The 25,113-nt window shown below is 39.9% G+C and overlaps 1 protein-coding gene across 2 annotated transcripts in view; it reads right to left on the bottom strand.

Moving 5' to 3' along the window:
• PTCHD4 (patched domain containing 4) overlaps nt 1-25,113 on the bottom strand; it is a 72,625-nt gene that overhangs the window by 38,491 nt on the left and 9,021 nt on the right. For both annotated transcript variants that reach the window (XM_070737940.1, XM_070737949.1), the window contains exon 2: nt 1,870-2,350. In XM_070737940.1, coding sequence (XP_070594041.1) covers nt 1,870-2,350 — 481 coding nt within the window. The remainder of the gene's footprint in view (nt 1-1,869; nt 2,351-25,113) is intronic.

The following is a 25,113-nucleotide window of genomic DNA, read 5'->3' as shown; positions in this document are numbered from 1 at the left end:
GAATATAGGAATTTTTGACTGCTGTGTAAATTTATCTTACAATGATTCTGAAATATTTGCCCTGTAGTTTTATTTCATTTGTTTGTTTGTGTGTGTGTGTGTGTGTGAGTGAGTGAGTGAGTGAGTGAGTGAGTGTCTTTGTGTCAGTGCTAAATTGTGGCAATTGACTAGTTCCTGCAATTTTCTTAGCAAGATTTTTGGAGGTTTTTGCCCTTGCCTAATTCCTAGGGGAAACAGGTGGTTTTCATGCCTAAAGCAGAATTAGAATTTACAGTCTCCTGATCTCTAGGCCAGGACCTTCACCAGTTCACCAAACCGGCTCTCTTTCTTTCTCTAGCTACCTGGAAATTCTGCCAACAACTTTGAAGAGAAAGATACGTGTCTCAAAATTAAAATAAGAGTATTTGGTCCCCATTGGCAGTAGATTTCACCACATTTCTAAAAATGGGGAAATAGTCTTCTTTGCCCATGGTGCTCTCTAAAGGTGTCACGTATAATTAAATGAAAAGAACCTGAAAATCAAATGGAAAATGTATTCCTATTGAAAATAAAACACCTAAAGGCCAAATAAACATCCCATCTCTACAGAATAAGATCAGTTATTTCAATCTAAAGCCGCAAATTTTGATCTGCTGTTCATGTCAGTTCATTCATTTAAGCTTGCCCAAATACATGTTATTTGCTTTAAAGGTGGGATGGTTTCATGATATTTGTTATTTAATTGAAATAAATGGCATCATAATATCTTATTGGAAACATCTTGGCAATTACCTTAACTTCAGAAAGGTAAAGATTATGGAAAATGTATCATGTCACAGTTGAAAAAAAACCCTGGAAAATATCTGATGTTTAATTATGTTGAGAATAATTAATTATGGCCAAAGGTTCAGCTTCTGTGTGTGAGAGAGAGACGTGGGGAAAAGGAGGGAAAACATTTACCTGCAATACTTTGTACAGGTAGCCTTCAACTTACAACCATAATTGAGATCAAAATTTCTGTTACTATGTGAGACAGTTCTTCAGTGAGTTTTGCTCCATTTTACAATCTTTCTTGCCACAATCGTTAAGTGATTCACTGCAGTTGTTAAATTAGTAACACAGTGATTAAGTCAATAGCTCCCCTATTGACTTGGCTTGTCAGAAGGTCACAAAAGGCGATCACATTATCCCAGAACACTGTGACTGTTATAAATAGGAGTCAATCTCCAAGAGTCTCAGTTTTGATCGTGTGACTATGAGAATTCTGCAATAGTGTGAAAAACGGTCATAAATAACTTTCAATGCTGTTGTAACTTTGAATGGTCACTAAATGAATTGTTGTAAGTCAAAGTCTACCTTGTACTTTATTTATGAGTAAACAGACATAGTATCACATTGTAAAAGCTTAAATCACATTTCATACAAGAATACTTTATACTGTATCAATAAACATGCAAGGGGTCAGAATGTTTACTTCCTTTGTAAATTATACCCTTTTTGTCCCAATTTCGGACACTTTACCTTCTAGATTTGTTTTAATATTCTCCCTGCTCTCTTCCTTGATGTTCTGATTGAACCTTTTCCAAAACCAATTTTTCTTCATTTTATAACTGAGATCAATGAAAGCTCTGCCTCTTGGTTGAGATTTGGTTCCAATCATTTTACCCTCTCAGTTCCTCTCCACCTCTTTTCTTCAAATGAAGAGATATGTTAGTTTAAAAGTTATTTATTTATTTAATTCATTCATTTGACCTCTACGCCGCCCAATCCTGATGGATTAAGTTGCAGGTAAATCAATCAAGAGATACCTGTATTTATACAACATAGGAGCCATTTATAATTCTATCATTCAGCGACTCTAATCCTATTATTAAGAAGATAAATAATTACCCATTGCGAAGAAAGGGATTCCCAGCAGAGTCGAATTGTATTTTCCATCAGTTATGAAAAATATCCCTGCAGCAGTAACACTGGAGATACAGATTGTGAGTACTCCTAAGAGCCCAAGAAATGGCTTACTGCGAAGGCAATCTTTCATGGAGCTGGAGAAGATGGCCACCAACAGAACAAGCATGAGGCTCACTAAGATCTTGCCCTTGGCTAGGAAGCTGGTCTTGTGAAAGTCCCTCCACAAACTAAAGGAGGCCAGAGAATGCAACTGTAAATCCTTGTGATGGAGCTGCAGCTTGTGTATCAGTTTGCAGAATTCATTCTCCCACTTCTCACCAATGAGGTCCTGGGCTGCAGAATGGTAAGTCTGGAGGTAGTAAGTGATTTGGACAGCTCTGGCTGACTTGACCCTTTGGTCCTTGCTGTTTGGTAGCTCCATGACTCCACCAAGCTGATGGCCAATAAAGCTGCTTCTCCCATCCTGAGGAGAAAAACCAAGAGTCATATACGTTAGGATGAAGCTTCTTCTTAAGGTACAAATAACAGCACTTCCAAATTTCTCCTACAAAGAGCTTTCTAGAAGATAAACCCAGCTATCCTGCTTTTCTGTGATGATCAAAAATATAAACAATTTGAATTTAATTTTGAAGACCGTAAAACAAAGGAGGTCTTTGTGGGTGAAGAAAACCTCAAGGAGGACCTCAGTCAACTGGAGGAATTGCAAGGATGGCAAGGCACCCCAATTCAATCAGCAATGTGTTGTGTATATTAATTTAACTATGACATGTTCTTGCAAACTAGCAGGGAAAACCAACAAAACTTTCATAAAATTCACAAATTTTGCTGCCCCCTCCTTTTCTTTATAAAAATACTATATAACTGAGAAGGAGGGAAATAAACCAGCCTGACAAACAAATGAATAGCAGAAATGAAACAATTTGAATTTATTTTTACTTCCATTTATATTTTGGGTTATTTCATTTCCAAACAGTGAATGAGAATGCATTTGTTTTGCTTTTCAGCCGCATTAAAAATTAATGTTAATTTGATAGGAACAAACAGGTTTAAAGCAAAGTGCAAACAAAACTGGAACCAATTATGATCCTGTATGCATGAGGCAACATTCACAATAGTCATTTTTCTAACAGAAATTATGGACAGAGCCCATGACTAGTGTTGGGCGAACCGAACTTGCACAGTTCGGGTTCATACTGAACTTTGCAGTATTCGGCATGTTTGCAGCACTGCTGTGGTGTCCTTTTCCATAAAAGGGATGCCACAGCAGCGCTGCACCAAAAGGAGGTGGGGAATCCCACAATGGAATTCCGGGGGCGGAGCTTTGACGTCACAGATACTTCTTCCTGGCCAGCCAAAATAAAGCCACGCGCCAGGAAGAAGTCTCCCTGTCATCAAAGTTCTGCCCCCGGAATCCCATCATGGGATTCCCCACCTCCTTTTGGTGCAGTGCTGCTGTGGCATCCTTCCCGTAAAAATATTTTTTTTATTTTTACGGAAAAGGGCACCGCAGCAGCGCTGCAAGGAAAAGAATCCCACAATGGGATTCCGGGGGCAGAGCTTTGACAACACGGAGACTTCTTCCTGGCGCGTGGCTTTATTTCCAGAAATGTTCGGGTTCGGGTTCGGCGAACTTACCCGAATTCCGCCACCAAGTTCAGATAGGTTGGCCGAACCCGAACTTCATTGGGTTCGTCCAACACTACCCATGACTATAGGTGTTCAATTGACTAAACTATCAATCTATCAACAACCATTTGAAATTATAACATAAAGAATTATCCTCAAATTATATATTTCTCACCTCATAAGGACAATCAATGGCAAATAAATTTAATAAATAAATTGATCTGTAATGATTACCACCAGTTATTCTATGGTCAAGGTCATTAGGTTATTGTTGACCTGAATGGTAATACAGTGAAATAATTCTTTTTGTAACCCTAATAATATAATGATTTACATATAGATCTTGAAGTAAAGCATCAGTCCTATATGCAGTTATTTGGAAGGAAGCCATATGGAATTCAATGGGATATACGTGTAGAATAGATAGTGGTTTCATTCCAAATGTGTGCATAGGCTTCTCTATTAAGATGAAGTTGCCACATTAAATCTCCTTGTTGTAATTGTACTTGGTCAAGGTTAAATAAGACATTCAAATCTTGCTAAATCAGAGCTCTTATTTTCAGTTTGCAAAGCAATTGTAATGTGGAATTTCATGAATACAAAACATTACAGGTACATTTTGCTGTTGGCAAAATCACCTGTTTTAAATCAGAATAGAGAAATTTCCTAGTTTAAGAAATTCAGGTCTTTTTAAAACCAAACTAATTAAACTGTTTCTCTAATATACAACTCATACAGAATTCATGCACAGTGCTGACTTTTGGGATTTTTAAGAATACTAAATGATGCAATATCCTTCTTTGAAAACTACTTCGCTGAGTTAATACTTTATCTGTTCCACCATACTGTTGGAATACAGTAGGCAAGTACCATTAGCATCTGTGGCTCTACAAGGCATGAAGCTATGTCTTTTGATTCTCCTGCCATATATATTTGGACAGGCAAGTTGTGAGCACTTCAAGGCAGGCAACAGAAAAGTTGGAAGGGAGAGACAACTGCTTCTCACAAATGTTTCATGCATATAGTCATCCACACAGAGAAATCCATGAAGTATTGCAATTATTAGCCATTGATCTCAGATACTTTTTGAAAAACATAAACTTGGCCTCACATAAGTAGAAATCGTATGCCTAAAAAGTTGGTCAACATTTTTTTCCTGCACAATTACATGGTATTTATAGGAAGGAAAATATACATTCCTTTTTGATTCATTTTCAGTTCCTGTGGATTGGTCAATGTATGACTCATACTTGTGTTGGACATGATCCTTTCAACTATGAAAGGAAGCTGAAGCTTTAGATAGACAATATACACTCATTCCATTCATGATCCTCTTATCCAAGCTATCCCTTTCAAACACTAATGTAATATGCTAATACTGCAATAGTGAGAGCTACCTTCCATTCCCAGGAGATGCTGAGTATCCAATGAATGCAAAAATATATATAGATAGTTAAATCATGTATCTATCAGTAAATCTGCCAGCTTGCATGCCTGCCTTTGTTTAACTGGAACAAATAACTGCTGACTGGATATTTTCATAAAAGTTAATATGCCACTGATCGTTTAGCCGTAGATTGATTAAAAAATAGCAATTGTATCATTATAGAAACTCATGTCAATTCTAAAATAATGCAGGAAGGATTATACTGCATTCAGTAATGAAACAAGAAGGAACGATTCATGATACTACTGATAATATCTGTTAATCACTTTAAAGCGTGATATTTGGTTTGAAATTAATTTCTAAATGTGCCACTGAGTCAAGACGCATGAGGCTGAACTTGGCAATTCACAGGCAGAAAGAAAGGGCAGCCTTCAGGCAAGGAAGAGCTATCTATCATATCTTCATTAAGCCAATGAAAACACAAACACATATACACAAACATGGACAAAACTTCAAAGAGTTCTCATTGTTTAAAAGGATCAGTAATCCTAAAAAACTGAGTGGGATTATATTTTGTACACCTTTGTTTTGGAGCTATAGAAATAATGAATTGCAGAGCAATTGTGATTATGGTAATAGTGCTGCAAATCTAGTGCTGTTGATCATATCCCTTGAACAAAATGCTTGCCCAGACACATGTAACGTTTATAATGGACCAATTTGCTGAGTGAAAATTTTAGACTTGGCATTCCTAGTATTTCCTCTACAGAAAGCAACTGCTAAGCATACATTTATTTTAAATAGCATCCAGAAAATTTTTAATAAGCTATGGGACCACTCCGCCAACAGAGAGACAATATAACTTTTAGAATATTTTACTAGGAAAACATCTCATGACATACCCTAGCTTACTTTTGAGAAATTCTACTCTCTTCTGAAACTGAAATCAAGAGTGAGTTTTATTCCATATTCAAATCCCTCCAAAGTAGCAACAAAAATGCCTACTTATGGTATTTATTCCCTATGTACGTATATCTAAAATGCTTTTCAGGCATATTCTAGCCCCTGAAATGACCTCGGAAAGAAGAAAAAATATGCAAGCTAAAACTCATATGCTCTGTATTTATTACTGTTTCTCTATTCTGCCCAAAGCAGAAGGCTCTGGGTGAATTACAAGTCAGTAATATATAGAAGGCCACAGGAAAAAAAAAGACTGAATGCAAATAGATAGCTACTACATCAAATGCAATCACTTTTGTAATATATTCCTGCAGCTTGGGAGAAAAAAACGTTGCCTGGACTTGCTTAGGCTTACATATTGTATATTTCTTCCTGTCAATAAAGTATTTCTTCAAGTTACAGAATAAACCCTTCCAGAATGCAAAGATTGATGTGTGTGAGATGTGTGAATGTGTAGAAATATAGCTCAGAAGAATTAAAGGAACTTTCCATCACAGCTCTATAGCTATTAGATGGTAGAGGATACAGTTGGTTCACAAGACTGGCCCAGAAATTAGCATGTTTTCCACATTTAAGAAGTATGATGTGAATAATTTGACCGAAGAAGAGAGAGCCCTTTGGTAAGTTATTTAGAAGATGAGTAGTGTTTTTTTAAAAGGAAAGCTGACAAAAAAGCAAATTAATGGTTAACTATTGGACCTTAAATCACAAGCAGAAGAAACAGAGATGGAGAAGGGTAAGTAATGTTGCAAGTAGCAAGAGGCAAAGATGAAAGAGAAAGAAGTGGAAGAATTTAGTTCTTTATTTTATTTATTTATTTGTTTGTTTGTTTGCTTGCTTGTTTGTTTATTATTTAATTAAATTTGTATGCTGCCCACTCCCAAAGGACTCAGGGGCTGCAATTTACAACAATAAAACAATATAAAATCAATTTAAAACACTAGTAATAATATTAAAAAATCCTAGCATACCCTATCATACATCCCAATCAAATCTTATTTAGGCTGGAATTAAGAGATGTCAGTTCTCACGGCCCCCTGGCCTGCTGTCAAAGCCAGGTTTATAGGCTTTCTAGAAAGCCAGTATTGTGGGGGCAGTACGGACCTCTGGGGGTAGTTGGTTCCCGAGAGCCAGGGCCACCACAGAGAAGGCCCTCCCCTACAGGCCCGCCAACCAACACTGCTTAGTCAACGAGACCCGAAGAAGGCCAAATCTGTGGGCTCTAAAATCGGTTGTTGGGAGGTATGCGGCAGGAGACGGTTCCTCATTTTCATATACTGTTTCAAAATATAGGAAAGAACTGATAGATTCCTCAATTCTTGTTTAATTCTAAAGCAGGTTTAAAAAATGTGAGTGGGGGAAGCAACCTTACGTTGACCTGAGGAAGATTTTCTTCGGGTGAGACAGTCTTAGTATGCCAAACTCTGCTAGCCTATTTATTCCAGAAGAACTTCTCCTGCAGTCTCCTAGAGTTTACTTGTTCTGGGCTGCCACAGTACTGCAGACATCTGGCCCGCCATTTCTGACTTAATTAGGCAAAGTATTTGTTAGTAATGCTGCTTCTGGAATCATATTCCTTTTTGCACTCCCTCCAACCCCCATCACTCATGGACTATAAGGTAGAGGGACAATTGAAGTTACAATCCCATAACATCTGGATAGACATAAAAGGCTCATTAATACTCTCCAACTATGTCCTAGGACCTAAGCCAATCATAACTTCTGATTAATAATGTTGCAAAGAGTCAAGGGGGCCATGAAAGGATGAGCTTTAGGAGTGCCAAACAACAATCCCTATAGAAAAGAAGGGCATCTAGAAAAACATTAAGGTGCTACTCGTAAGGACACTCAAAATCTCACAGATCTTCATAGCCAATTAATAGGCTCTGATTAAATCGAAACAGGTGTTCAATTGAGTGTTTAATGATGTCAATGTATCACCCACTAGAGTATAGTAGTTCACAGCCCATTTCAAGAGGAGGCATTTCAATTGTATTTTGTTTTGCTTAATCTCTTTAGAAAAAAGTGAGCCAAGGTCCTTTTGGGTGGATACAGAACAGTGGAGTAGAGTGGAGACAACCGGAACTGAAATTAGAGTTTGCTAAGAAAAAAATTTCTTTTTCTCCTGGCTACTGCTTGTTATGCTGCTCCAGCTCAGCTCAGATAAAAGAAGAAACTGTAGTGTAGTCAGTGCCCTTTTCCCCTAATCCCGCAACCCCAACCCCACCCTGGGCCTGAATTTATTTTATTTATTTGTTTATTTTATTTATATATTTATCATACAAGTATAGAATTATAGTTTGCATTAACATAACAAAGTATAAAGAGGTAATTAAAAAGGATAATAGGACAGAAGGACAGGGACGGTAGGCGCAATAGTGCGCTTATGCACACCCCTTACAGACCTCTTAGAAAAGGAGAGATGTTAACAGTAGATAATTTAAGGTTGAAGATCTTGAAGTTAGGGGAAGAAACAACAGAGTCAGGTAGTGAGTTCCAAGCACTGATCACTCTGTCGCTGAAGTCATATTTTCTGCAGTCAAGTTTGGAGCGATTTCCATTTACAGTAGTTTATATCTATTACGTGCTCTTGTTTTGTTTTTCTTGAAGGTGAAGTAGTCACTAACAGGAAGGACGTTATGGTGTATGATCTTATGAACAACAGTTAAATCAGTTTGGAGTTCTCCACAGCTTTCAAATGTTCTTTTGTCTCCAAGTAGAAAGTCAGCAAACTCACTTCTGTTGTGACATGACCATAGCATAACCATAACCAGGGTTTCTCCATATATGCCCATAGCTGCTTAGTAATGGGAACCCTTTATAAGCTTGGGTGCCTCCTGCAACTATTTGAAGCTGCCTTAGAAGGGAAGACACTAAGGTTTTAAAATGTATTTATTTCTTTTATTTAGATTTGTGGAAATTTTCTTAGCCTCTGAGTAATAAACTCAGCATGAACAGACAGGCGCCCTGTCTTGAACGCCTGTGCCATGTAGAAAGTCCCACAATAAATCTCAGATATATTAAGCAAGTACTGTAATAGGAAAAATTATTTGGTTTGGGTGAGTGATTGATATAGTGGTTGAGGCACTAGGCTAGAAACCAGGAGGCTGTGAGTTCTAGTCTCACCTTAGGCATGAAGCCATCTGAGTGACTTTATGGCCATCACTTTCTTTCAGCTCTGAAAAGGGTTCAAGGGCAAACCATTTTCAAGAAAACTACCGGGACTTGTCTGGGCAATCATCAGGAGTCAAGAATGACTCAAAGCAGGGGTCCCCAAACTTTTTACACATGGGGCCAGTTCAATGTCCCTCGGACTGTTGGAGGGCCAGACTATAAAAAAACCCTATGAACAAACCCCTATGCACACTGCACATACCTTATTTTAAAATAAAAAACAAAATGGTAACGTACTATTTAGAGGGGGGGAAGAAGTCTGAAATTCATACATGTTTATGTTTTGTTTTTAATTTTCTTTTGTTAACATCTGATTGGCTATACAAGGTTTTCTTGGCTTATAGAAAAATGTATAAAGAAAGAAGGAAGCACTTTGGCATAATGGTTAATAAGTTAGAAATATAATTGGTGTTGTACTTTTTTGAGGAGGGAATTTAATTAACTGGATGACAAAATTAGAAAAAAAAACTTTTGCAACTTTTTTGATGATTGATATTAGTTACTAACAAAATACCGCATTTTATTCATGGAAAATTAGATGTGCTCCTGTCACTCACCCAAGGGCCGGATAAATGGCCTCAGTGGGCCACATGCGGCCCGCGGGCCATAGTTTGGGGACCGCTGACTCAAAGGAACAAAAGGGAAAATCAAATGTCTCAGAAAGATTGTAATGTATAAGATTCCTTCATAGCTCCTAGAGACAATGCTAGATAGTGGATGCATATTCAGGACATGATATTGTGAAAAGATTTCCTAGGTTTAAAGCAGAGAGAGAAATACTAAGGATATATAAGACACTGGTGTGAATTGAAGTCATGACTAATTATTTTCAATTAGATTTAAAATTTAAGAAGTTCCAAAGTATAACTGCATAATAAAACAGTGAAAAAAGTAAGGTTCTGCATTTAGACAAGAAAATCAAATGAATAGGTATAGTATAGGTGATACTTGGCTCAATAGTAGTAAATGTGAGAGGGATCTTGGACCTTGGACAATCATTTAAATATGAGTCAGCAGTGGACTATAGTTGTGAAAAAAAGCCAACAAATCTACATAAACAGAGGTATAGAATCAAGATCCTGTATTAATACCACTTTATAATAGCTTGGTAAGGCCACCTTTGGAATACTGCATTCAGTTTTGGTCGCCACAATGTAAAAAGACTCTAGAAAGAGCACAGAGAAGAGCAACAAAGATGATTACCGGACTGGAGGCTAGAACTTATGAAGAATGGTTGCAGGAACTGGGTATGTCTAGTTTAATGAAAAGGACTCAGGTATGACATGATAGCAGTCTTCCAATATCTCAGGGGTTGCCACAAAGTAAAGAGAGTCAAGCTGGTCAAGCTTCTCAAAGCACCTGAGGGCAGGACAAGAAGCAATGGACAGAAATTAATCAAGGAGAGAAGCAATCTAGAACTTAGAGGAAATTTCCTGGTGGAACAATTAATCAGTGGAAGAACTTCCCTCCAGAAGTTGTGAATGCTCCAATACTGGAAGTTTTAAAGAAAAGATTGGACAACCATCTGAAATGGTATAGTTTCCTGCTGAACAAAGGACTGGACTAGAAGACCTCCAATGTCCCTTCCATTATTCTAATTATTCTATTCTATTATAAAAAATCAAGCAGAATATAGTGCTGTTTGCATTCAGTTGGCTTTAGTTGTGAGAAAGTGATAAATGTGACAGTTTAATTAGATTTATCCTTGTATTTTTATTGTTTCCACTCTCTCCCCCCCCCCCCAAATATATAAGTCCTTGAGACAGAATTATCAGGTAGGAGCTACAGTATATCATCAGTTGCAATGATATTACCCACTTTAACAGCCTTGATTACTGTATAATACATTGGTTGTAGTGGGTTATATATTCTCTGCATGACAATAAGATTGGATTTAAAAAACTCTCTCTTCAGCATTTTGGGGATGATAATAGGATACTAGCTCTGTTTCACTAGATCTTGAAGAGCAATACAGTCCAAATTCAAATGGGCCTGCTGAATATGTAGTCTGAGTCCCAGGATCACTGGAAAACCCGAAAGATATTTGATGTCACTCTTGGAATTCTTAAAAAAAACTCCATGAATGAATTATAAAATTTAAAGCAGCACGAATTACAAATATATATATATATACAAATTGCACATAGTTATATGAAGTGTAATTAATTTATATTCAAACACAGCATGAAAATAAAATATAATCAAATTACATTTTTCCCTGCCTTATCAGAGTCCTCAGAATGAAAAATATTGTGTCTCTCTGGACGACAGTAGGGTCCCCAAACTTTTTTGAGTAAATGGTTGTCCAATTATCTCTTGAAAACTTCCAGCAGTGGAGAACCCATAACTCCAGGAGGCAAACTCCAGGAGGCAAATGTCATGGAGTGAGGTATCTGCAGTATGCTGATTATAATAGTCAGAGGCCTTAGTAGTAACGAGAACCTTTATTGACAAACAACATGCCAGAGGCAGCAGGTACAGGCTTAAACAGAAAAACAGAACCAGCCTTTAAATACTCCAGGCTGGCTGAGTTAAACACCAATCCACATCAAGTAACTTTCCCGCTTTACATTGTATCTGGGTATATGCATCCAATCAGCACCCTGGATAGAGATACCAATCCGCGCGGCTCTAAGCAGCCGGCGGTTGTCAAGCAGATACTTCACTCCTTTCCCTTTCGTTGGAACACTCATAATCATTTAAATAGGCGGGCCTATGACAAATTCTTCCGGAGTGCCGAGGCGCTGGGGTTTCTTCAGCCAATAACTCTGAAGGCGGTACACTGAATTCTTTACCCGGAGCCGGAACAACCTCCGGCTGGGAATTAGGTAGGGACAATTCCTTGGGACCCCCAGCTAGCAGAGATGGTTTAATTAATTCCTGGTGGGCGACCTCAGGGTGGTCGTGGTTCATAACCACCCCGGAATTTTCAGCTTTATTAAGACGTATCTGATCCAGATGTCTCCGCCATATGCGGCCGTCACCTAACACAATCTCGAATGAACGGGGGCCTAACTCCCAGCTTACCATTGCTCTTTCCCATTTCTGCCCCCCCCCAAGTATGATCGTACAAACACTGAAGCATCCACCTCAATCCTCCTGGCCGGAGGCTCCGGCCATGGAATGGCTGGTGAATACAAGGGATGTAGTCTGTCCAGGATGATCCTCAGCATTCGACCCATCAACAACTCGGCCGGGGTTTCCCCTGTGGCCACGCAGGGGGTGGAGTGTTGGGCCAGTAATAAATCTGCTAATTTTTGTTGCCACGATCCCTGTGGCATTTTCTTGAGGGCATCCTTAACCGAGCGAACCATACGTTCCTCCTGACCATTACTGGCAGGGTGCCAAGGCGATGCCAACGCGTGCCTAATGCCCACAGCCACTAAGAACGATTCAAAAAGCACAGAAGTGAACTGCGGACCGTTGTCCGACACCAAAAGGTCAGGGAACCCATGCGTGGCAAACAAGGTACCTAAAGCGTCTATAACAGCCTGGGACTGGGTAGACCTAAGGTGGGCAACTTCCAACCACTTAGAGTGGGCATCCACCACTATCAAGAAAGTTTGCCCCATGAAGGGGCCAGCTAGATCTATGTGCAGACAAGCCCAAGGTCCAGCAGGAGGCTCTCAGGCTAATGGCTCCGCCCAGGGAGGAAAAGGCCGATTCTCCTGGCATAAAGCACATTCAGCCACCCTCTGCTCAACTTCTCTGTCAATACCAGGCCACCAAACATAATCCCGGGCCAGCCCCTTCATGCGCACAATGCCGGGGTGACCCTTATGCAGAAGGGCTAAAACCCGACAGCGCAGACTAGAGGGAATCACCACTCTACTTCCCCGAAGCAGGGACCCCTTCTCCACTAAGAATTCATTACGGCAGCGGGAAAACGGAGCAAACACTTCAGCCGGCGCGGCGACAGGCCACCCCCTGAGTACCCATTGTTTCACCCTCACTAAGATTTGATCGCGACCCGTCTCCCTTGCCACATCAGGCGCTGACAAAATTAGGGGCCCTTCAGATAAGGCCAAGACAGAACAAGCTGGAGCTGGGTCTACTAACAGGTCGGACAGAGGACACCTACTCAGCGCATCAGCATGCGCTATATGCCGACCTGGTCTATAAGACAGAGTATAATTATAATTCGCTAGAAACACAATCCAGCATGACATTCGAGGTGACAAAACCACCGGGCTCTGGCGGTTTCCAGCTAACAATCCCAACAATGGTTGGTGATCTGTCACCAATTCAAAATTCCTGCCATATAAATAACTGTGGAAACAGCGGACACCCGCTATTAGGGCCAAAGCCTCCTTATCAATATGGCCATAATTCCGTTCTGCTTTAGCCAGGGTGCGCGAAAAAAACACCAATGGAGCCTCCGACCCGTTGGGTAACCTATGACTTAACACCGCGCCCACCCCATACTGGGAAGCATCGCAAGTCAGAACCAAAGGCAGTGCAGGTGAGTATTGAGTCAATACACTATTTGAGGTAAGTATCTCCTTAACCGCTACAAACGCGACCTCCTCTCTTTCCCCCCAATGCCATAAAGCCCGTTTATCAAGCAATCTGTGCAGAGGTTCTGCCACTATCGCTTTGTGCGGAATAAATACCGCATAAAAATTTAAAAGACCTAAGAAGGCTTGGAGCTCAGCCTTAGATTGTGGCCTCGGGGCATCCCTAATCGCCCGAGTCTTCTCTGGGGTGGGATGGATTCCGTCGCCGTTCACTGTAAAACCTAGAAACTCTACCCTTGGGACTCCGAACACACATTTTTTTGACTTCAGTTTCAAACTCGCGTCCCAGAATTTAGCCAAAACTTTCCTGACCCTTATCCCTAACTCCTCCTCGGTACTTCCTGATATCAGAACGTCGTCGAAGTAGGGCACCGTTCCTTCAATTCCATATAATAACCTTTCCATGAGACCCTGAAAAATTCCTGGGGCAATTGACACCCCAAATTGTAACCGATGACACTTAAAAAAACCCCTATGAGTGATGATGGACTGAGCCTCCGCAGTCTGGGGGTTGACAGGGAGCTGTTGATAAGCCTGCGAGAGATCAAGCTTGGCAAATACCCACCCATTGCCCAGGATATGAAGTAGATGCTGCACCACTGGCAGTGGATATGAGTGGTGGGCCAGAGCTTTGTTAACGGTACACTTATAGTCCCCACATAAACCGATTCCCCCATCCCCTTTTATAGCAATAACTACAGGGGTCTCCCAAACCGCTTGATCTACCAGCTCTAAAACCCCTTGAGCAATCAAACGGTCAAGCTCTGCATCCACTTTTGGCCAGAGGGGAATTGGGACTCGGCGAGCCTTTAAACGCACCGCCGGAACTTGGGGATCCAAACTAAATGAAATAGGGGAACCTGTGTAACAACCCAAATTATCATTGAATACAGTAGGGAATTCCCTGGCCAGTTGATCAAAACCCGAGTTGCCCCTCACAGAATTCACCCCAGTAACGGAGAGACCTAGAGATTTGAACCAGTCCAGCCCCAACAAGTTTGAGAAGGGTCCATTCACCACAATCAATGGCAATCTTCCCACAAAAGTCTTGAAGCGGACTGCAAACCGTCCCTCTCCCAGAACTGGAATAGGAGCTCCCTGGTAGTCCCTCAAGTTCAGGTGGCATGGCTGAAGACGAGACTTCATCAGGTTCGGGAAACAGCGCTTCACGGTGGACCACGAAACCAAGGAGTGAGCCGAGCCAGTGTCCACCTGCATGGAGCAAACTGCTCTTCCTAGGAAAACCTCGACTGAAATTTTCTCCGACGAACCCAATGTCTCACGAACGTACGTGGGTACAGGACGCGGAAAACTGAAAATGGCATTACAATCTTCCCAGCGAGCTGAGGAGGACTTCCGTTGCCAGCGGGAGTTGAAAACTGGAAAATCCCTCTGATCTCTGGTAGTCATTGGTGGAGATCTGCAAAAATGGCAGACCCTAGCAATGTGGCCCTTTGCACCACAGCGCCGACAAGCGGCATCTCGAAAAGGGCAACTCAGCCTGTAATGGTTTCCCCCACATCCACGACACAGTGATAGCGGGGGATGGGGACGGGCGGCGGGCGGATCGCAGCTTCACCCCGCTGCCAATCGACAAACTTCTTCCTCCTCTCCCCCCAGGGTGTCTTCTACTTCTTGGGGAACCTTAGGCTTGTCAGGAATGGGTGGCCCCTTTTGGGTGATATTAACACCCATGACTGCGTTGATAATTCAAAAGCACGAGCCTCAGCTAACGCCGCCTGAAATGTTAAATCTTGAATGGCAAGGAGACGGCGCTTGAGGCGGCTGTCTCTCACCCCAAAAACCAGTCTGTCCAGCAAGTAGTCGTTCAAATTATCGAACTCACAATATAACGCCGCTCGGCGGAGAGCAGCCACAAACTCATTAATCGACTCTCCCTCAGCCTGGTTCCTATGATAAAACTTGTACCGGCATGCACAACAGGAGGGGGTTGGGGCATAATGATCCTGCAGCGTAGATAAAAAATGTTGCCATGGAACACCACCCGTTCCTGCAGACGCACTGCCTTCCGCCTCGTTTCCTCTTCCCGCCGCCGCATTCGGAGCCCGAGAGGGGGAAAGAGAAGAATGGAGAGAGAGCCGCGTGCCGGAGGCGGATGCCGCTGCCGCCTCAACAGCAGCCACGGGAGGGGAGTCGCTGGAGCTGCCCCCGGACTTTCCACAAGCCCAATGCCGCCAGCCCACATGCCCGCCTCTCCCCGCGGCGGCGGCGGTGGTAGTGCTGCCCAGCGCTCCGGCGTTGTCCGGGCTTCTCCCGCCACGCGCAGCCCAGCAGCTCGCTCCGGCTGGCGGCGGCGGAGGAAGGTGAATGCGGCTTGGAAGCTGGGAGGGGGGCGGAACGTCTTTGGCCACTTAGCTCTTCCTCCGAAAGGAAAGCGTGGAGGCTGCCTCTCTCCTCCCATATTCCGCCCCCCTCCCAGCTTCCAAGCCGCATTTACCTTCCTCCGCCGCCGCCAGCATCCAGTTCTTCCTCCGCTTCTTGCTTCTCTACAAAATGACAGCCGGGCGGAGCCTGGCGGCTGCGGAAGGAACGCTCATACCCCGAATTTGGGCTCGTAAGTAGAATCAAAATATCTCTCCCCTCCTAGCTCGCATCTCGAAATGCTCGTATATAGAGCAGCTCGTATGTCGAGGTTCTACTGTAATGTGGTTTGTTTTGTCAATAAGTCAGCCAGTTTATTGCAATCTTAGGTTAGTAAAGTATATCCATGAGTGATCTGTGAGCACCCATAAATATAAGATTTCAATAAATAATATTTCATACAAAATTAAAATACATCTATAAAATAACATGGTCCCTATTTTTCTACCTGCAATTTTACATGCTTTTGAACTGCAAGGTTGTCAGAAGCTGGGACAAGTAACAGGATCTCCTTCCATTACACACACTAAGGATTTGAACCACTAAACTGCCAACCTATTTTGACCAAGTGGTCAAAATAGGCAGTGCTCTATCTAATCCCGTTCCTATTAACAGCAGTGTACTCCAAGACAGCCTACCAGGATCAACATTCTTTATACTCTATATAAATGACCTTTACGATCACATTACAAGCGTCTGCATTTTCGGCAATGATGTAAAATTCTTCAGCACACCGACAACACTGCTACCTGCCCAAAAGACCTTGACTATGTGTCAGAATGGTCAAACATCTGGCAACTCCAAATCTCAACCAACAAATGCTCTGTCCTGCACATTTGCAAAAAGAATCTGAACACCAAATAAAGTGGAATAAACAAGATCTTGCAGTTGACCCTTACTCTGTCAAAGATCTTGGAATACTCATATCAAATGACCAAAGCCCACTGCAACAATATCAGCAAAAAGGATTTAAGAGTTGTTAATCTTACATAGCTTTTTCTCCAGTAATATCACACTACTAACCAGAATATACAAAATATTTGCCAGACCAATCCTCAAATACAGCTCATCTGTCTGGAACCCACGCCGCATATCAGACACAAATACATTAGAAAGTGTCCAGAGATACAGTACTTTAGTAGAAGAGCCCTCCATTCCTCTACTTGCAACAGAATACCTTATGCAAACCAGACTTGAAATCCTGGGCTTAGAAAGCTTAGAACTACGTTGCCTTCAGCCCAACCTACGCATAGCTCATAAAATTATCTGCTACAATATCTTACTTGTCAATGACTACTTCCATTTGTTTGTTGTGCTTCAACCACAACAAAACACGAAGAACAACAGATACAAACTCAAAGTGAACCACCTCAAACGTAACTATAGAAAATATGACTTTGGCAACAGAGTGGTTAACGCTTGGTTTTATCACCAAACCCCCAAAACTTTACTCTTAAGACTGTCCACTGTTGACCTCACCTGATTTATTTATTTATTTATTTATTTATTTATTATTTGGATTTGTATGCCGCCCCTCTGCGAAGACTCGGGGCGGTTCACAACAAGTGAAAACAAATCATAAATAATCCAATTAATTAAAATATTTAAAGATTTAAAAAACCCCATATACTAACAGACACACACACAAGTATACCATGTATAAATTAAATGTGCCCAGGGGGAGATGTTTAATTTCCCCATGCCTGACGGCAAAGGTGGGTTTTGAGGAGTTTACGGAAGGCAGGAAGAGTAGGGGCAGTTCTGATCTCCAGGGGGAGTTGGTTCCAGAGAGCCGGTGCCGCCACAGAGAAGGCTCTTCCCCTGGGGCCCGCCAACCAACATTGTTTAGTTGACGGGACCCGGAGAAGGCCCACTCTGTGGGACCTAATCGGTCGCTGGGATTCGTGCGGCAGGAGGCGGCCTCGGAGATATTCTGGTCCGATGCCATGAAGGTCTTTAAAGGTCATAACCAACACTTTGAATTGTGACCAGAAACTGATCGGTAGCCAATGCAGACTGCGAAGTGATGGTGAAACATGGGCATACCTGGGTAAGCCCATGACTGCTCTCGCAGCTGCATTCTGCACGATCTGAAGTTTCCGAACACTTTTCAAAGGTAGCCCCATGTAGAGAGCATTACAGTAGTCGAACCTCCTAAGAGGTCAGTAAAGGGGAAGGCATAAGTGCACCAGCATATCTACTGTCCCTGTTCAATTGTTCCCTCTTATCAGTACCCATCTTATGAACATAAACAATGCTATATCTATGTATATTGCGAATATGTACTTGTCAAATTAAATAAATAAATAAATAAATAAACCTTGTGATAGACAAGTTCAGCATCTTAGCCACTGATCCACCACGTCGCTTAGTTATGTGATAGCATTCCATAAATTACATTAAATAGGATATCTAAAATTACAAAAATGGGATATTATATCTAAGGTTACATAGAACTGGATCATATCTAAAATGACATAAAATGCATCTATATAGAGTAGAAGGATCCCTATCAGGGTCCAGCAGATCTTACATACTGCTGCACAAAACCTAGTCTTGTGCAATGTAATAAATGACAGTTTTGTAGTTTTGTTTTATGCATTCAATTAATAAAAGTGTTTTGAAAAGAAAAGAAACAGAAAATGCTGGGTTATCTGGACAGTCACAAGGGGACAGCAATTTTTCTTTGTTACCCTTGTGGCTTCCCTCTAGTGGTTTGCAGCCATATCTTATAGCCTAGAAAACACTACAGTCCGCAACCAGATAACCCATCCATGTTTTTAAAAAGCAGTCAAGAAAGCATACAAGTAATAATAAACAATTCAGGCTCATAAAGAGTATCACAGTTCCCTAGATATTTTCTACTCCAGAGTCAGAGTCCACATCTTTCTGACTATATAAGGCTATTTCCCAATAAAGCACTGCATGGCAATCACCAAATGTCAGTTTTTAAACTGCTCCTGGCACTTATGTCAAGCTCAGCGGCATGCTCAAAAATAAATGCTGTATTTAGAGCCCACTGCTTTGCAACAATACAGCTTTCCATTTGAATAATGCTTAAAATTAACAAACTTTAAAAGTGGTTTTTTTCCTCTTGGTGTAGCAGTTTTTGCCAAGCAGCAAAGGAAGTGTCCATGGGCACAGATTCTACAATATATTTAAACTTGTTTACAGGGCAATGGAAAGAAAGAGAAGTAATTATTGTGGAACTTACTGTTCCCATCATGAGATAATAGTATTTAGTAAGTATTGGAATATCTGTCTTGGATCCCATGAAAGTCACTTCATCATGGCAAAGGTCTCCAAATTTTGAAAGCTGGTAAAATCAAGCAATATCTTTTGCTTGATTTTAAATTAAAAGCTGGCTTTTAATTTCTTTTCCTTTTGAAAATTCCAGCTTTTGATATGTGTGCTAAATTAGATGTGATAAAATTGTCCCAGAGTAGCTGAAGATAAAATATCAAACAAGTTCATTTATTACAGATTCATGCTGCAATTTGTTAGTTCAATGATCAAGGAAAACAAGACTCTGGAATCCATGAAATAGAATTAAACAATTCTTGAAAGGACATCACAAACAGTGGCAGTTCTGCAATATTGACCAGATGAGGGAAACCTGCAGCTCACATGCTACATTTTGAGGCCCACAGAATTTGGATAGCAAACCCACGTAAAATAAGGTTTACGTACATAGAAACCTTTGCCTACAACTTCAGTGACATCATGGGCTTTGACTATTTGGCTGCCCCCAACAGAAACATAGAGTATGAGCTCCAGCTATCCCTAAAATTGCCTCTATCAGCTGAATAACAGTGCTGGAAATAGACCTTCCTATGTATCTTTTTTGGAATGCCCATTTTAAATAGAGTTGCCTAGCTGTTTGAGGGAACTAGCCAAGTTTCCGTAATATTTTTCCTCTCCCAAATTTACTGAAGTTGCCCAATACTAGTTCCATGAAAGGCAGAACAGCGATGGAGTCTTCCCAGTGCAGATGCCAGAGGCATTTGATGCTAAACAGAAGTGCTTTAGATGTTAATCACAAGTAACAGCAAGAACAAAGAGTCTTCTATCTAGAGAGGTGTCCCTGTCAGATCTTAGCAGAAAAACTACAGACTAACCCAGTTAATCTATTTCATATGAGTTTTCTTATTTTTTTAAAAAAAGCAATATGGTTTTTCAAAAAAAACACAAAACAAAACCTCAAAGCACCAACTCAGCTGTTTGCAAGAGAAAAATAGTGAATAAAAATTAAAATATAATGTTGCTTTGCAAATGACTAGATATATCCCTAAAGAGCAATTCTTATGTTCTTGTATGGAACATAATCCTGTTTCTAAACATAACAGAGCCTAAATGATGAGATATGCATTGTGTCACAATGCAAGTACATTCATAGATGCGTTGTGATTTACAAAGAAGAAATGCTGTAAAACATGGGTGTATATTTCGTAACTTACCCTTCTCCCCAGCCCCTTTCCTGCAAATGCCAATGGCACTGCATGATAAGTTAACAGCATAATATATGAAGAAGTTCTGGTCAGTGCTTTAATCCATGAACAATCTTATTAAATCTTCAAATAAATGTCAGCTCATCACCTTCAAACAACTGGCATTGGCAGGGCTTTCCACCTTCTAAACCCTTTGAATCAAAGGTGGCTTCTTTATTCAACATTAGAATGAAAAAATAGAACACCACAATAATATAAACTAAAAAATGGAAAGTATAGAAAATTAAAAATAGAAGGCAAAATGGTAAGAAAACAAGTAAAGGCAAGAATATAAATACATATATAAAATGATTTTCTCTTCATCACAACAAATAATGTATAAGCAGTTTAACTTATCACAAGTGATGAATGAATGAATCTTTCCCCATATCTCATACCTACCTATAAACAAATTCTTAAAGCTTGGTAGTCCTAGTCAGTAGAAATCCATTAAGAATGACCACAGATAACAACATAGCTATTTTAACCTTGAACAAACCCCCCATCTTTAGATTCCTTCCTTTTACTTTAGCAATATTGATCTATATTCTCTTCAATGAATGTCCTAGAACTTGATTTTTTAAATTTTACATCCCTTTTAATTATTGATATAATTATTAAGACATTAGCTGATATTATTTAGATATCTAGTGTAACATCTTTTCCCATATCATTTTTGTACCTATCATTTTTAAACCTATTTTCAAATCAGTCTCAATCTTGTCTAGTAATGCTTGTTCCACTTCCATGACATATTTTTTTTATTTTTTTTTATCTTTTTAAATTTTTTATTACAAATATATACACATTTACATACAATATATGTTTTATATTAATACAAGGCTATTTTAAACAGCCTATGTATAATGGTAGACCCCCTTAAAATTAACTTCTGGCTCTATTATTCACAGACACCCCTCAATATGTCCAAAGTTAAGATATTTTACTTATGTATTAGTAAATCAAAATTAAGTTCTTCTTTTCATTATAATCTTTAATACCTTCTGATTCACTCTAATATCCAATCTTCAAAGTGCAACAGCATTTTCCCATAGGATGGATTCTTATAATTAATATCATAATCTCATTTCAAATCCATCAGTACCCTTAGCCCTTTTCAAATCAATATTCTGATCAAGCTTCTGTTGCATATTCAAAAAAATTGTCCTTAAATGTATTTATTTATTTATTGCAATTGATTGAAGAAAACTCACCTGATATTGTAAAAATAAAGTCATTCAAAAGTTCTTAACGGCTGAAGGATAGTTAGAAATATATGAACCCAGTGTCCATAAAGGCACTGACTGTGGTTTGAGCAAAGATGGTGTTCCCTCGTCTCCTAGAGTCCTTGACCACTGGAAATCACTGTTGCCGTCTCCTCATAAGGAGCAACTACCTGAAGTACTGTACTTGTGGACAATCCCAAGTCATCTCCTTATCCAGAGAGGAATCCTGGACTAGTCCATTTGCTGATTCTTCATTCTAATTGTTGCCTCTGCTTTTGATGTGCCTGTCTTCAATTCACAATTTTCCCTAGAAAGTACTGAATAAAAAGTGACTTCTGATTGCCTTCATTTCTGCTAACTTGAATGCTGTGAACAAGGAGCAAAATTCCGAACTTGCTCCAAGTTATGCAACACAAATATTTCCCTACTGCTCTACCACAGGTTCTTTGAAAGATGAGGGTGAAATCTGGCCCCTGAAGTTAACTGGAAAATAGTTAAATGATGCACCGTTGGAGGGAGGGAGGGAAAAAGCAGGAAAAATAATTAAAATCATGCAGGATTTGAAGAATATTTTTCACAAGAGTTATAATCAAGAGCTACTACCATTGTGGTATTAGAGCATTCCCATATCCCCATAACTTGTTTGTTTGTTTAATTATTTAGAGACTTTAAATAACTCTGGATAGCTCACACAAAAAGGAAGAAACAATAAAACAGAAAAACAAATCATACACATCCAGAAGAGGTAACCCTACTCCCTACCATACATCAAGCAAAATAAACCTTCAGGGTTCACAACCACCCTACGCCAGGCCTGTTACAATTGTACATATCTCAGGGTGGAAGAAATTACTATTCCAGAGGGCAGGCCCCATAACAGAATGAAACAAGTCAATAAGAAAAGATTTTTCAGCTGCTTGTTGTATCTGCATGTACGTGCATTTTGACACTTTGACACTTTGAAATATATGTGTGAATGCATATAAATATAAACCTAAATATATGCACACATCAAAATATCTATACCCAAGAAGACCCACCCAAGGGAAGGGTAGAGATTTTCTAGAAAAATGAGAGACACAGTAGCCTGCAATCTGAAATAAAATCCTTTGCAATCTGTTACGAAAGCATTTCATTCCAGCTGGAAATTTCTTAAACCAATTTACATTAAAAACAGCTTGAGCAAAAACAAAAACAGCTTACACATTAAATATGAATGCATCTTTTTATTTCCAATAACAAATTGCTAGTATTTTGACCCACAGTTTTGATTTTGTCTCAACTTGATAATATTATTGTTTATTTAACAAATCAGGGGGACAATGTGACATACTCTTTCCTATTCTCATCCTTTTTCCTCCAAATTCATTTTACCTTACCTTATTATTCATGCCCCCTGTCCTAATGCTCTCCTATATCTCCTATACCTTTCTTCTATTCCTATATCTCTTATTCTATTCTTAATTAATATGTTCTATTACTATATCTTATTTTCTATTCTTTCTTAGATATATTTTACTATCAGTATCTCCTCTATAACCTTCATCATGTATTTTACTATGTGTATATAGATATATACCCACTAAAACCCTCATTGTGTATTGGACAAAATAAATAAATAAATAAAAATAAATAAATAAATAAAATTCCTGAAAATAATAATCAGATATTCTGGCACATATTTATCAGCATTAATATATTCTGAATCCTGGCATGATCTATACCAGTGTTTCTCATCCTTGACAGCTTGAAGGCGTGTAGACTCCTGGAATTCTTCAGCCAACTCCCATTGTGGGACTTCAGGTCCTCCCACCGCTAAAAGACCCAACAACAAAGAATGCTATGATGAAACAGTCAAAGCTAACCTCTTCAACACATTGTGTTGGTTCTGTTAAAAAGTGCTATTGCTAACATGTTGTAAGCCACCCTGAGTCTAAGGAGAAACATAGTTTATAGGTAGAGGATAATGGATTGGTAGATTCGGTTTCGGGGGGAAATTATCCTGCAATCTACAACTACTACACTGCAAAAATATATGGACAACAAAACCTGACCAAGGCAAAACAATAGATGCAATTTATATAGATTTCTGTAAAACCTTTGACAGTGGTTCATGATAAACTACTTCTGAAATTGAAATCCTATGGCATCTCTGGACCCCTACATGACTAGATAACTATTTTCCTGTCAAACAGACAACAAGTGGTCAAAATAGGACATACCCTATCTAATCCTGTTCCTGTTAACAGTGGTGTACCCCAAGGCAGTGTACTAGGACCTACATACTTTATACTCTATATAAATGACTTTTGCAATCACATTAAAAGTGACTCGGTTCTCTTCACTGATAGATAGACAGACAGACAGACAGACAGACAGACAGACAGACAGACAGACAGACAGACAAATAGAATAGAATAGAATAGAATAGAATAGAATACCAAATACAAGCTGAATAAACAAGACCTTGCAGATTACCCTCATTCTGGCAAAGACCTTGGACTACTCATGACCTCATGCCAAAATCCACTGCAACATCACCAAAAAGGCTTCAAAAGTTATTAACCTAATCTTACGTAGCTTCTTCTCTGGTAATATCACACTACTAACCAGAGTACACAAAACATTTGCCAGATTTCTTGCCACGGTTGTGAAACTCTATTTACACAATCAAAATCCATCAAAGGTAAACTGCCTGCTTATGTTCTTTGGATCTTTCCCTTGGCTATCTTGCATGAAACATCTGATCTGATAAGTCCTGACTCCTGAGAGAATCAGCTCTGCTGGTAAGGTCAAAGGAAAAATGGGGGAGCAAAGGGCACAGTGGGAACTTAGCTAGGGTTCCCCAGGTACATGGGAGACTGACAAACTAGAAGATAGAACTCCAAATTCAGAAGAGAAGAAAGCAAGACTAAATCACTCATTTTCTCACCTAGAGAGGTGTATATCGACATGGCTATAATGTTTGGACAGCTGTATTTTAATGCTTAGTGTGGACTAAGCATTAAAATGAGCATATATGTGATTAAAAGGAAGGAGAGGCCTTTCCCCTAGCATAATTATGTACCTATCTGAAACTGCCCTCGCTCCAAGATATGCATTGGGTATTGGTGTTCAGAGAGAAACTGAAATAGACATTTCTGTCTTTAACTTGAAGTGTTTGGCAAGATCCTTTTAGGGGGGGAAATGCAAGTGAAAATACTGGCATGATTGAGTTTGGGTCCCTTACGTTTTCATAACAAAATGAAAATCTAGCAAAAAGACTAAGATTGCTTGCATTGGGGCAAGGTGATTTATGCTTTCCTTTTGGAAAGTTTGACAGCTAGTTTTGCCCTACCAATAGAAATTGGCAAGGTTTATTTTTCATTTGAAGATGAGAAAGCTGTTAATCAGCTTCTTCATTGCAGCATTACCTAGGAGTCTTCTCTGGCTACATTTCCCACAAGAATATTGGAGTATCCTCTTAA

This window comes from Erythrolamprus reginae, chromosome 1 (assembly GCF_031021105.1).
Source record: "Erythrolamprus reginae isolate rEryReg1 chromosome 1, rEryReg1.hap1, whole genome shotgun sequence".
In the NCBI taxonomy this organism is placed as follows: Eukaryota; Metazoa; Chordata; class Lepidosauria; order Squamata; family Dipsadidae; genus Erythrolamprus; species Erythrolamprus reginae.
The sequence above is the reverse complement of the archived record's forward strand: the minus strand, read 5'-3'. Positions and strand labels throughout refer to the sequence as shown.